This window comes from Maniola hyperantus, chromosome 26, assembly GCF_902806685.2.
Source record: "Maniola hyperantus chromosome 26, iAphHyp1.2, whole genome shotgun sequence".
Classification (NCBI taxonomy): Eukaryota; Metazoa; Arthropoda; class Insecta; order Lepidoptera; family Nymphalidae; genus Maniola; species Maniola hyperantus.
In genome coordinates this window covers 3,613,048-3,627,103 of record NC_048561.1, presented here as the reverse complement: position 1 = coordinate 3,627,103, position 14,056 = coordinate 3,613,048, and the positions used below count along the sequence as shown (strand labels likewise).

At 35.7% G+C, this 14,056-nt stretch overlaps 1 protein-coding gene across 2 annotated transcripts in view; it reads right to left on the bottom strand.

Moving 5' to 3' along the window:
- Positions 1–1,278: 1,278 nt before the first annotated feature.
- ATPCL (ATP-citrate synthase) overlaps positions 1,279–14,056 on the bottom strand; it is a 56,017-nt gene continuing 43,239 nt past the window's right edge. For both annotated transcript variants that reach the window (XM_034982354.2, XM_069507440.1), the window contains exons 19-24: positions 13,275–13,364; positions 12,170–12,312; positions 11,285–11,447; positions 4,744–4,877; positions 3,694–3,900; positions 1,279–2,653 (exon numbers count right to left, since the gene is read on the bottom strand). In XM_034982354.2, the coding sequence (XP_034838245.1) occupies positions 2,491–2,653; positions 3,694–3,900; positions 4,744–4,877; positions 11,285–11,447; positions 12,170–12,312; positions 13,275–13,364 (900 nt within the window). In that variant the 3' untranslated portion in view covers positions 1,279–2,490. The remainder of the gene's footprint in view (positions 2,654–3,693; positions 3,901–4,743; positions 4,878–11,284; positions 11,448–12,169; positions 12,313–13,274; positions 13,365–14,056) is intronic.

Below are 14,056 nucleotides of genomic sequence, written 5' to 3'. Positions count from 1 at the left end.
CGCTCACTATTGGCTACAATGCATTGTTGCAACAAGAATCGCACAAATTCAGGCAATCAGAACAATTGAGATTGTAATAATGATTGATGCAGGTTTCCCGCAATCGAGGTGCTGCTGCGCGATTGCGGTAGAATGACAGCTACAATGTCACGATCGCAATCACCTCTGATTGGTTGACGCTCGCTGACTAAGTTTGTCCTTCAATCACGTCGCAACGGATTGAAGTGATTTTTTGCATGGGTATAGATAAAGACCTGGAGAGTGACATAGGTTACTTTTTATCCCGCATAATCAAAGAGTTCCCCCTGGTATTTTTAAAAACCTAATTTATTAAAAAAAAAAGTTACTTATCACAATTCGAGACGGGATTGTGAAGCTTTCTATTTTCTTACAATATTATAACTAACATAAAGCGATTTTTTCTTATAATTTCGTTACTATTAGGCTCGAGATACATTGACGCGAAGCGAGGCGACGCAACTAGATTGGGCTTCGCTCAAGTTGAATTTCTGAAAATTATTTTTTAGTCTATTTATAAGGACAACATCCGTGCAAAATCTTTCACAAATCAAAATTGGGTTTATAAATTATAGACCCAGATAACAAAAGGAACCCTTACATGACCACTTCGTTGTCTGTCTGTCTGTTCTGTCGTGTCTGTCAAGCCGCGTCAAGAGAATCAAAACCTTGAGGTTACTTCCCGTTGCTAGAATCATGAAATTTGTTAGGTAATACTGTCATAAAGGCATAGCACAAGTAAAGCGAAAAACCGTGAAACTTTTCCAAAAAAATTAAAGCATTATTTCTTATATGACGGTACGGAACCCGTCATGTACGAGTCCGACTCGCACTTAATCAATATGTACAGTATAATAGAAAAAATAAAGTACAGTTTTCAGAAAAAACTTCACTCTCTGCGTCAATATGTCTCGAGTCTTAGGATATAGTATATAATTTCTAACCACGCACATATATTGTGTTCAAAACATTTATAGTATGTATATTTTTATTAAAATATGGTGCATTTTCTATCTATAATATAGTATAATATTTGTGCATTTTGTAATATTTTTCTTTCATCTAACATCAAAATAGTAACGTATTCATCCAAGTGCACCCGAACGAGGTTAATATTTTTCGTGTCATTTCGAAAAACTAGTTAGTTCATAATATTAATATGTCAATACAATAATTTATATTTTTTTCCATTTATCATCATCATTTTGTATAAAAATATCTAATGAGTCAAGTTTATTTACTTACCTATTATTATTTAAAAAAAAAACATTTTTGTAAACAATTTATGTACTTACAACAGCGTAGAAACGTAACCCTCTATTTTTGAATGAATATCTAATATAGCATACATTATTATACTTGTAGCACATTTAGAACAGACCTATGTCCAGCAGTGGACATCTATCGGTTGAGACGGCGAGTCATATAATGTATACTATATTAAATTAATTCTAAACTACTTACAATATGTTTTGTGACCTTACTATTATTATTCAACCATAGACAACAATGTTATGTCATCTCTGTCCATTTATTCTTTATAATCTGCGCTCTACCAACCGCTAAAAATAACGCTAAGGTATTTTATTACTGTTGTAGCTAAATTCTGTTGTCCACAGACTCGTAACTAAATTATAAGTCCCGCAAAATGATATTGCGCTGGAAACATGTCTCATTAACATCGAAATGACATCATTTTAACGTCAGCCGAAATAAAAATGTATTATCAGCTCGATACTTCAGTCTAGTGCTGACGTCACTAAAATGGCGGCCCCGCGCATTAGCAATTTGCGGGACTTTATCATTTCTCACTTTTCAATCAAATGAATCCTATTTCTTTTAATCAATTCGAAATAATACAATTTTGTCAAAAAGTTACAATATAAAATTTCAAAGATGAATTAAAATGAGATAAAATATATATTTTACGCATTTCTAACGGTCGGCATTAAAAATTAAATTAATAAAAGAACAATTATTTACTTATAATAATTATTATATTAAAAACTACAAGTAATAATTCCCAGACTAAAGATTTTACTATTATATTTTATTATTATTCTCTAATACGACTTTAAATTAGACCAAATATGCTCGATAGATGGCGTTGTCACAAAAAATCGTCAGTCAAATTTTAGAAATTTACTTGCGAAGTAAAAATGAGTGATAAGTAAGATGAGTAAGTTTTTCGAGTTCAGTTTCGAGTTTAGTATCGAGAAGAAATCTAGTCAAGGTTAAAAAAATTCAAATTTTCTGATATTTTTAAGTAGGTACGGCACAGTCATTTAGGCAATTAAAATGAACCTTATTCTTGCTCCACTCATGCAAAAGGTTTTCGAATCAGCTGTCGGTTAAATTGTCATAAAAAGTAAATATTAATAAAAAAACGTATAATTATCATTAAAGTATTTGTCACAATTTTTCAACAATAATGCCATCTATCGTACAAGTATAACAACTTTAGAGGGGTGTTCAGTTATGGGGTGACATATAGGTGATGTCGTCCCAGGGGTGGCGGTAGAGGGGCTGCTTGAGACGCTTCTGGTCGAGGTAGTGGCCCACTAGGCCGATGGTGCGGCCCAGCACGAAGAGGGCGTTGATTGAACCCATCGCTATGTAGTTGTTGCCTTCCTCCCTGTTCACAAATACATCGGTTAGTTTTTATTAAGAAAACCGGCCAAGTGCGAGTCAGGCTCGCGCAATAAGGGTTCCGTACTACAGTCCTATTTTTTCGACATTTTGCACGATAATTCAAAAACTGTGATGCATGAAAATAAATAAAAATCTGTTTTAGAATGTACAGGTGAAGACCTTTCATATGATACCCCACTTGATATAGTCACTCACTTCGAAAGTTGAAAATACTAATTATTAGTTCATGACCACAATTTAATTTTTTTTGTGTGACCTAACCCTAAATTCGCGGTTTTCAGATGTTTCCCCAAATGTCAGCTATAAGATCTACCTACCTGCCAAATTTCATGATTCTAGGTCAACGGGAAGTACCCTGTAGGTTTCTTGACAGACAGACAGACAGACAGACAACAAAGTGATATAAGGGTTCCGTTTTTCCTTTTGAGGTACGGAACCCTAAAAATTTTATGCTCGCGACTTCATCCGCGTGGACTACACAAATTTCAAACCCCTATTTCACCCCCTTAGGGATTGTATTTTCAAAAATCATTTCTTAGCAGATGTCCACGTCGTAATAGCTATCTGCATGCTAAATTTCTGCCCGATCCGTCTAGTAGTTTGAGCTATGCGTTAACAGATCAGTCATTCAGTCAGTCAGACAGTCAGTCAGTCACCTTTTCCTTTTATATATTTAGATAGATTTTATTAAAAAATACGCTTTTGAGAGCGTACTGAACACGCAAAAATGTAAATCCATACTAATATTATAAATATGAAAGTGTGTCTGTCCTTTATTTGTGTCTGCCCGTACGTGTATATACGTGTGGCTGCGTATATGCTTGTGCAGCGTACTGCGTTTATATGTATTTTTTATCGTATAGAGCTGACAATAGTACTTTACTATCATTACAATCTAGCCTATGAGAGAGGCTAAAAAGTAATATTATATAAACGAGAACACGCACGCGCACCTGCCTCTGTGCGTGCGTGCATGTATGCGTGCTTGCGTGCGCGCTTGCGTGTATGTGTGTGTATACTCACTGTGTGAACAGCTGGCAGTGTCGGAACATGTCCACCATGGCGGCGGCCACGATGCCGTCCACATTGAGGATCAGGTTGGGTTTCTTCCTGGTGGTGATCGCCTCAACGTCGAGCGCGTACCGCGTCACAGGCCACGCGGGCCAGCGTGACGTCACGTACGCCTTCAACTCTCGGACGCGGGAGTCTGGGTTGTTGATTGATTTCACCCTGGGCGAATAAAACACGAGTGTTTTTCAAAGTCAAATGACTTATTCAAAATATGTAATAAATTATTCTTTTTGATGGATCTTGGATTTCTAAGATATAGTGGTGATAATTATTACGCAAACTTAAAACTAAAGCTGCGAGGGTTCCAAACGCGCCCAGGTCTGAGAAGAGCCAACACACAAACTCAGCCGGGTATTTGATTCGAAACATATTTTTTAAAAATACTCTTATCGGTATAAAAAGGGTGCTTCCTCTGATGTGGTGGAAAAAGACGTTATGTACTGGATTTTAATTTTTCGTCCGCGTGGAATTAGGTTTTTTGAAAATCCCGTGGGAACGCTTTAATTTTCCGGAATAAAAAGTAGCCCATGTCACTCTCGACGTCTATACCCATGCAAAAAATCACGTTAATCCGTTGCACCGTTGCGACGTGATTGACGGACAAACCAATAAACCAACACACTTTCGCATTTATAATGTTTTTAATATTTAAAAGTTCTTTTAATACCAAAAGGATTAGATTATAAAATAAAGTGTCTACCCAGACCGTAAAGAGGCTTTTACCTCTTTTTTTAAAAATAGAGATAGCGAGCAAACGAGCAGGCGGGTCACCTGATGTTAAGTGATTACCGCCGCCCATGAACATTTGCAACACCAGAGGAACCGCCGATGCGTTGCCGGCCTTTTAGGAATTTGTTGGTCCGCCCCTTGAATAACCCTAACAATTTTTTTTTAATTTGTAGACTAGCGCTTGTCTGCAATCAGACCTGGTGGCAAGTGATGATGCAGCCTAAGATGGAGCGCGCTTGCCTAGAAGATGCCTATTCACTCTTAGAAGCCAACCTGTGTCCGATGCCCATGATGAGTTCCCCCTTGGCGCGCTTCTCGTTGACAAACTCCTGCGGGTGCTGGCCCTTGTCGTACGCCGCGCAGAAGTCCAGCGCCGCGCGGTCCAGCGCGCCGCCGAAACGGTCACCCTGAGGACATACACCATCATCAAATCTTTGAAAAGAGCAACCGCCGAGTTTCTTGCCGGTTCTTCTCGGTAGGAGGTATAGATGCAGCTGACGACTCAAAAATACTTGTGAAAGTTTAATTGAATAAAAATATTTTTTATTTTTTTATTTTACCATCATCATCATCATCATCATGAACAACCCATCGATGGCTCACTGCAGAGAACGGGTCTTCCAGAGTCTCTGCAATAACGATATGTCATCGGCAAATCGAAGGTGAGTGGTGTACTCGCCGTTGATGTTAATGCCAAGTCCGTTCCAATCCAGAAGCTTAAAGATGTCCTCCAAAGCTGCGGTAATAATATAATATGTCTAGGGCCATTTTCGGCTGCCGCACCAACCCGTGCTTTCGTGATTCCTTTCGTCAAAGGTTGCCTGGGAGAGATCGCTTTAGCGATAAGGCCGCCTTTGCATGCTACATCTATTAGATTCAAAATCAAAATCAAAATCAAATATTTTATTCAAAGTAAGTACATACGGAGTACACTTTTTGAATGTCATTACAAAAGTAAAATCACAAAAATAAAATAAAATAGTATAAATCAGTTTACAATAATAAAATAAAAATAGAATAAATCAGGTTACAAATTTAAGGTACCTACTTAAGTAATTATTGTAAAAAGTAGTAATTAAATTATCAAATAGTAAGTCATTATTTCAGTTACAATTCAACGTCAAAATTAACAAAAAATAACAATAAATAATAAAACACTTAATGTTAATATGTAACATTACTTCAATGTATTAGAGCCTAAAGGAGTTGTCCAAGCATCCTTATCCGATATATAATCGTCTAACTTGTAGTAGCCTTTCTTACACAGGCTTTTTTTGATGAAACGTTTAAACCTCCCTTCTGGTAAACTTTGAACTTCTGACGGAATTTTATTATAATAGCGGACAGCACTGCCCAAAAATGACTCGCTAACCTTCGTTAGTCTGAACCTCTGGGTTTCCAATTTATTTTTATTCCGTGTGTTAAAATTATGTCTTTCATAATTGGTTTTAATATGTTCTCTATTCTTGCGAACATACATTATATTTTCATATATATATTGACTCGTTACTGTCATAATATTACTTTCTTTAAATACTTCTCTCAGCGATTCACGTGGACCTAAGTTGTATATGGCACGAACTGCACGTTTTTGTAACAAAAATATAGTTTTAATATCGGCAGCTCGGCCCCATAGCAAAATACCGTATGTCATCAGACTATGGAAGTAACTAAAATAAACAATTTTAGCAGTAGACACATCCGTCAGCTGTCTAATTTTTCGTATAGCATAAGCGGCCGAGCTCAATTTTTTAGAAAGCTTACGGATATGACTTCCCCATTGAAGCTTACTGTCGATACCTATCCCAAGAAATACTATTTCTTTCACTAATGCTAATTTGTCATTGTCTAAGAGAATTTCAGTGTCTACCTGCCGTACATTAGGAAGGGTGAATTTAATACATTTAGTTTTTTTGGAGTTTAACAGCAGATTGTTTGCTGTAAACCAGTTCAAAACCCGGGATAGAGCAATGTTTACTTCTTCTACGTTACTAAGCTGTCTTTTAATTTTAAAAATAAGCGACGTATCATCAGCAAACATCACTATATCTGAGATCTTCTGAACCATATGAGGCAAATCATTTACGTATACTAAGAATAAAAACGGACCTAAAATGGAACCCTGTGGTACTCCCATTTTAACCAAAGATCCCTCTGATTTAATCCCACCTATGTCTACCTTCTGCAATCTATTGAAAAGATATGACTGTATTAGGTCTCGTGCTTGATTTTTGATCCCGTAAAACTGGAGTTTACGCAGTAGAATCTGATGATCAACACAATCAAATGCTTTGGAAAGATCACAAAAGACGCCAATTGCATCTTGTGATCTCTCCCATGCCTCGAATATATGTTTGATTAAAGCAATTCCGGCATCAATAGTTGATTTGCCTTTTGTGAATCCAAATTGTTTGCCGTGTAGAATATTATTTGTGTTAAAATATGCAAGCATCTGATTCAGCATAATCTTTTCAAACACCTTACTCAGCACCGGTAAGACAGACACTGGTCTAAAGCACGACGGATCTTCACAATCACCGGACTTAAATAGCGGCACCAAACGACTAATCTTCATCCAATCTGGGAATATACCTTCGTCAACACATTTATTAAATAATATTGTTAGATGTGGTGCCAAAACATGTATTACAGAACTAAAAACGTGCACTGACATGCCTGATATGTCTTGCGTTTTTTTTATATTTAATGATTTAAATGTTTTAACTAAAGTAGTAACATCTATGTGCTCAAATTCAAAATTATCCTGACATGGAATAACATTAGAATTTAGCAGCTCACAAGCCATTTCAGGGGAGGCTTGTAGATGAGCTGTCGTTTCCAGGGGTATAGTAGTAAAATATTTCTCAAATATTATAGCTATTTCGTCCTTATTTTGAATTAAATTGTCATCTATTTTCAAGACGAGCTCCTTTTTCATTCCTTTGGTCTTACCAGTTTCAGTGTTTACAATATCCCAAACTATTTTGGACTTATTTGATGATTTCTTTATTTTTTCGCGAATCATATTAGACTTTGCCTCCTGACACGCTTTTTTAAACGTTTTTGAATATGCTCTTACATATTCTACGAAATTATTTTCAAAATTCCACGTCTTTTCATCGTAAAGACTATAGAGTATATCTCTACTTTTGCGGATTTCATTAGTTGCCCATTCATTGAATCCATTTTTTTTATTGCAAGTTACAGTTTTAACTGGAAATACTAAATTAAATTCATTTTGAATAATATTGAACATTTTAGAGCACCAATCATCAGGATCATCAAATACGTCAGGAGTGAGACGAGATGTTAAGTTTTGCTTAAACTTTTCAATCTGTTTTTGTGTTATAGGCCTACATATTATCTTTTCTTTTGTCTTATTTTCTTCCACCACTAAAGTTATGAATTGACCACTATGGTCCGACTTAAGGCAATTTATTATTGCTTTATTGTAATATTCACAATCACAGTAAATATTGTCGAGGCAAGTAGCTGAATATGAAGTAATTCGCGTGGGCTCATTAAAAACATTTGTTAAATTGAAGCTGCTAAGTAAATGAATTAATCTATTTTTAAGTGGGCTTTCTACTAAAATGTCTATGTTAAAGTCACCTGTTATTATAATATTTTTCGATCCACGCGATGCTATTCTAAGAGCTTCCTCCAAAACTGTTTCAAAATTATCTAAGTCACCAGTGGGGGGTCGGTACACACATATTATTACATGTTTATTTAGTTCCACGCTGGACAACTCCACGTGTCTTTCAACAGAAAGATTTTCAATGTCTCTTCTTGTTTTAAATTTAATACTATTTTTTAACACTATCATTGAACCTCCATGTATTGCAATCTTTCTGATGAAACAACTTCCTACCTGATAATTATTTATATTAAAACCTAGTTCTAATTCTTTCAGCCAATGTTCCGTCAAACAGAGAATATCAACATTGTATTTTTGTACAAATAATTCTAGTTCTAGTATTTTGCAGGAAAGGCTTTGGATATTTTGGTGCACTAGATTTATACAATTGCGCTTTTCCTTTGTCTCCCTGTTCAGTTTAAAATACTTTTGTCATTATTATTACACATAGTAGTGTCAAATTTATTTTCAGTACAATCGCTACTCAAGGTATCTCTAAAGTCATATGATAAATTTATGATATTGTTAACAGTCGATACTGACATGTTATTTACTATTTTGTTTGCTACTAGTGTCGCTATCTTACAAATCAAATTTTTCGGCATATATAATTTATACTTCGTTAGTCTGAAGCCGTCTACAAATTCATTGATGTCAAGCAATGCCACCGTCTTACTACAGAGGCGTGACAATTTGTATATGAAATTGTTTAAGTAGTGGATGTATTGATTTTGCTTGTCAGTCAATAAATTTGAGTACGGCAACGTACATATTATTACTTTTTGTACATCCACTTTACTTATTGTTTCAAACAGATGACATATATCACGCTTATTAATGGCTAAACTGTTACCAAACAAGATTATGATAGTATTTTGTTTATGTAATGTCATCCGATTCATGCAACTTATAAGATTGGAAAACGATGCATTAGGCATACAGTAATTAATTACTTTTTGTAGCAGTTTTTCATTCAGGAGAGCCCCAAAGTCTTGGCCCAACTTATCGGATAGAACTATAGTACTTGGCTCTTCATTAATGTTAGTTTTGCTTAAGTAAGATTCTGGATTAGATTTCTTATCATTCTGTAGAGTTTTATTTTCAGTATCGGTCACGGCGCAATCACAGCAGTATTGCCTATTACTCAAAGATTCCAACCTTGCCATATTATAATTTGATAGCTCAATAATATTGTCCGCGTCTACAATATGCTCACGTAATTGATTTTGACATTCCTCATAACTTTTGTTTAGTGACATTAAAGAGTCTTTTAAGTTATTTATTTCGGTTGTTAAAATTTGTTTTTCAGTCATATACCTGATTTCAAATTCCTGTAGCGTCTCAATGTAGTGGCTCACCTCTGATTTAAGTTCCATATTTTTTTTCTTTGTCTTTATTATTTTGTGACGAATATGTTCTTTTTTGATAAGTTTTTTAGTTTTTCGTATAAATTTATTTATCTTAATATATTTCTTAACTTTATTATGACTAAGCCCATTTGTCACTTTGACATTTTTACATACCTGGGAGTCATCCTTTGTAAGGTCAATGAATGCGTGTGGCGGTATTGAAGAGTTTGAATCTACAAGCTCAGAGAATAAAGTGTCAGTATTTTTTTTCTGGCATAGTTGAAGTTGTAATTGCAGATATGATATTTGTTGTTGTGCGTATTGAAGTCTACCTTCCAACTGTTTGACCTTGGCAACCTCAGCTTCATATGTGTCGTTACATTGTTGAAAATGAATCAATACTTCCTCGAGCTGTTGTTTTTGCTCTAGAGTTTCAGTAAAAGTTGTATGTAGTTCAGCCAATTCAGTTTTTAACTGAGAGTTTTTGTTCACAACTTTTTGTATCTCTACTTCACTGTCTTCTCTCTCTTGAATCAATTGACTACATAATTGTTTGCTTTCTTTAAGCTCCAGTAATGCTAATTTAAGTTTTTTCTGTTCTTCTAGTGCGTGTGCCTTTCTAGTCATCATTTTAATTTTTATATACAAAGATCAAACAGTGAATGAAATCTAAAATGAATTTCTAGTGTAATTTTATAGTTGTATTTATGTTCATATATATATTATATTCACAAAAGTTCATTAAAAAAGTATAAAAAGCACAAAAAGAGAAAAATAAAATAAAATAAAATATTGTAACTTAATGGACGAGGGTTTGAACCCGCATTGAGTGTTACATAAGTCGAGTACTCTACTCAATCGACCATTCGAGTTGTTGAAACTTGTGGTGAAATTTTTCAACGTGTTGGCTTTTGTGTTCCTTCCAGTTTGCTTCCAGTCAACAAAATTATTGTTTGTTTATTATTATTTTACTATAAAGTAGTATATATAACGTATTATTGTTGAGATTGAGAATTGATTACTTTGTAAAAATAATTATTAGGTTTTTTACTTTATTTGCACTATTTTTTCAACGCCACCTATTGGTAGTTGTGGCTAGACGCCCTCTCTTGGCATAAGTGAGTATTACTTTATTCCATCATGCTGCACTATTGATTTTATTACGCCTGGCTTGCAGTATATCAGTAGATGGCGTAATAATTGACATTACATTTTGACCGTTACTTAGAACACAAGAATTTATAAGTATTATTTTCACTTTTTGTTTCTTGTTTTTACTATTTTAAGTTTTAGCACACATTTAGATAAGTTTATTTTGTTTTAAGGCCATATTATAGCAATTGAAACACAAACAGTAGTAAATAATAATGTATTATGAATTTATAAATAGGTAGGTAGGTTTTCACTGTATGTTTCTTGTTTTCACAATTTTTAAGTTTATCAACACATTTAACTTTTATGTTTTTATTGTTTTAAAGCCATTATATAGCAATTGAAACACAAACAGTAGGGAATATAATGTATTATTGATGATATTGAGAATTGATTACTTTGTAAAAATACTCCTTTGTTTTTTTTTAATTTATTTGCACTGTTTAATTTTAGATAACATTAATCCTAGAAATTTACACTTTTCTCAAACATATTATGATATTATACTGGTCAAACACCACTGATTTGATTTTTACGAACACTTTTTATTTAGATTATTAAGATCCTGTATTGTGTTTTTTCAATGTTTACTTTGTGTTGTGTGCAATAAAGTGTAAATAAATAAATAAATAAATAAATAAAGAGCTTCGGGAAGTCAGCATTAGGCACTCACAATAGTCAGCAGTCCGCTGACCACCGATGATATGAGGTCCTTCCCCGCTCGCGCTGTGACCATGGTGTTGTGGGCGCCGGACACCGCCGGCCCGTGGTCCGCTGTCACTATTAGCACGAGCTCGAAGAACTTGCTCGCCCAGTCCGGTAGTTCCCTCTGGAACCTGTGGACAAGCAAATAAAAACTTTAGAATATATGGCTAAGCTCATGGGCTAGCTAGAGAAGGCGGTTACTTGTATATTTTAGTTTTCCATCACTTCTCTCGTCGAAGATCGTGCTGATACTGATTGCTTTTGTCGTAAGTGCGGCGGTGGTTGAGGTACGCCATCATTTTTAGACACTGGTGGTTGAGGTATGCCATCATATTTTAGACACTGGTGGTTGAGGTATGCCATCATATTTTAGACACTGGTGGTTGAGGTATGCCATCATATTTTAGACACTGGTGGTTGAGGTAAGCTCTCATATTTTAGACAATGGTTGTTGAGATAAGCTCTCATATTTTAGACAATAGTGGTTGAGGTATGCCCTCATATTTTAGACTATGGTGGTGGACCCTCATATTAGACAATGCTGTTTGAGGTATGCCCTCATATATTAGACAATGCTGGTTGAGGTATGCCCTCATATTTTAGACAATAGTGGTTGGGGTATGCCCTCATATTTTAGACAATATAGTGGTTGAGGTATGCCATCATGTTTTAGACAATGGTGGTTGAGTTATGTCCTCATGTTTAGACAATAGTGGTTGAGGTATGCCCACATATTTGAGACAATGGTGGTTGAGATTTTCCCTCATATTTGAGACAATAGTGGTTGAGGTATGCCCTCATACATTAGACAATGTTGGTCGCAGTACACCCTCGTCAGGTCGACAACACTCACCACAATAAGCTGATGGTGCCACCGACGCCCAGTTGTCGTTCCAATACTCCGCTGATGGGCACGCCGCAGTAGCTCAGTTCCTGGCCTCGCTCGTCACAGATTGTGCTGATGAAAGCAGCAGGCTTGCGGATGATACCCAGTTTCTGTGTAGTTACAAACAAACCACTTTAGAACTGTACTTAAAATGTAGCCTATGTCACTCTCCCAGGTCTTAAACTATGCCCTTGGAAAAATCCGTCGATCCGTGGCTTTGTTGCAACGTGATTGAAGGACAAATCAACAAACAAACACAGTTTCGCATTTATAATATGGGTAGTGATAAAACCATTTAAACTTAACATTATTATAACAAAAAATAATTACGTCCTGATTCTACGTTCTAAAATTCATGGTTTTCGAGTAAGGTCCTAGTTTATAGATTTTACAGCTGGCAACCCTAATAGAAGTAGATAGTACTCAGCGCTGTATGTTCTTGTGCATCAAGGCATACAGCATAATGCTGAGCTAGGACCTTTTTTCGGGTTGTGCCATACATGACAGTTTGTTCCGGCGCTTCTTTTGCTTGAAGCACGTTGGGCTTATGCTCAGGTGGAAGAAGCGTCGGAATAACCAGCTCCAAGTTATAAGATGTGTGAGGCTCTTAGTTATAAGATGTGTGAGGTAAGCCCTCATATTTTACACAATGGCGATTGAGGTAAGTACTCATATTTAAGATAATGGTGGTTGAGGTATGTCATCATATTTTAGACAATTTTGGTTGAGGTATGCCCTCATATTTTAGACAATGGTGGTTCAGGTAAGCTCTCATATTTTAGACTATGGTGGTTGAGGTAAGCTCTCATATTTTAGACAATGGTGGTTGAGGTATGCCCTCATATTTTAGATAATATAGTGGTTGAGGTATGCCATCATATTTTAGATAATATAGTGGTTGAGGTATGCCATCATATTTTAGACAATTTTGGTTGAAGTATGCCCTCATATTTTAGACAATGGTGGTTCAGGTAAGCCCTCACAATTTAGACAATGGTGGTTGACACAGTTGGTGGTGGTGGCAGTTTGTAAAATAAACATCTTTTCTTTCTTTTCTTCTTTCTTTACTCACCCTAGCCCAGTCGTAGTCCATGGGTACCTTGGGCGGCTCCACCTCTTCCTTCACTATGATCTTGCCTTCCGACACCAGCTTCTTGTACACCTGACCAACAATATTCACATAAATACCAAAATCAGAAGTTCCATTAACATCAAAATATCTGTGCACCATAGGTTCAGAGATAATATGAGCTTTCAAAATATCTGTGCCCCATAGGTTCAGAGATAATATGAGCTTTCAAAATATCTGTGCCCCATAGGTTCAGAGATAATATGAGCTTTCAAAATATCTGTGCCCCATAGGTTCAGAGATAATATGAGCTTTCAAAAATTTGATTACGTGATAGCATAACAAATATAAATGGTTATTATCAGACACTAGCTGATGCCCGCGACTTCGTACGCGTGGATTTAGGTTTTAAAAATCGCGTGGGAACTATGAAATCTTTGATTTTCCGTGTTAAAAGTAGCATATGTCACTCTGCAGGTCTTAAACTATTACCCATGTAAAAAATCACGTCAATCTGTTGCTCCGTTGCGACGTGATTGAAGGACAAACCAACTAATCAATAAACCAACAAACAAACACACTTTCGCATTTATAAAAGGGAATTACATCCATATTTATAATAAAAATAATTTTAGATTCGTATTTTAGTAAAATCATGACTTATAAAACTATTTTAGTACGTACGCTATTAGTTATTATTATTACTAGCTTATGCTCGCGACTTCGTCCGCGTGGACTACGCAAATTTCAAACCCCTATTTCACCCCCTTAGGGGTTGAATTTTG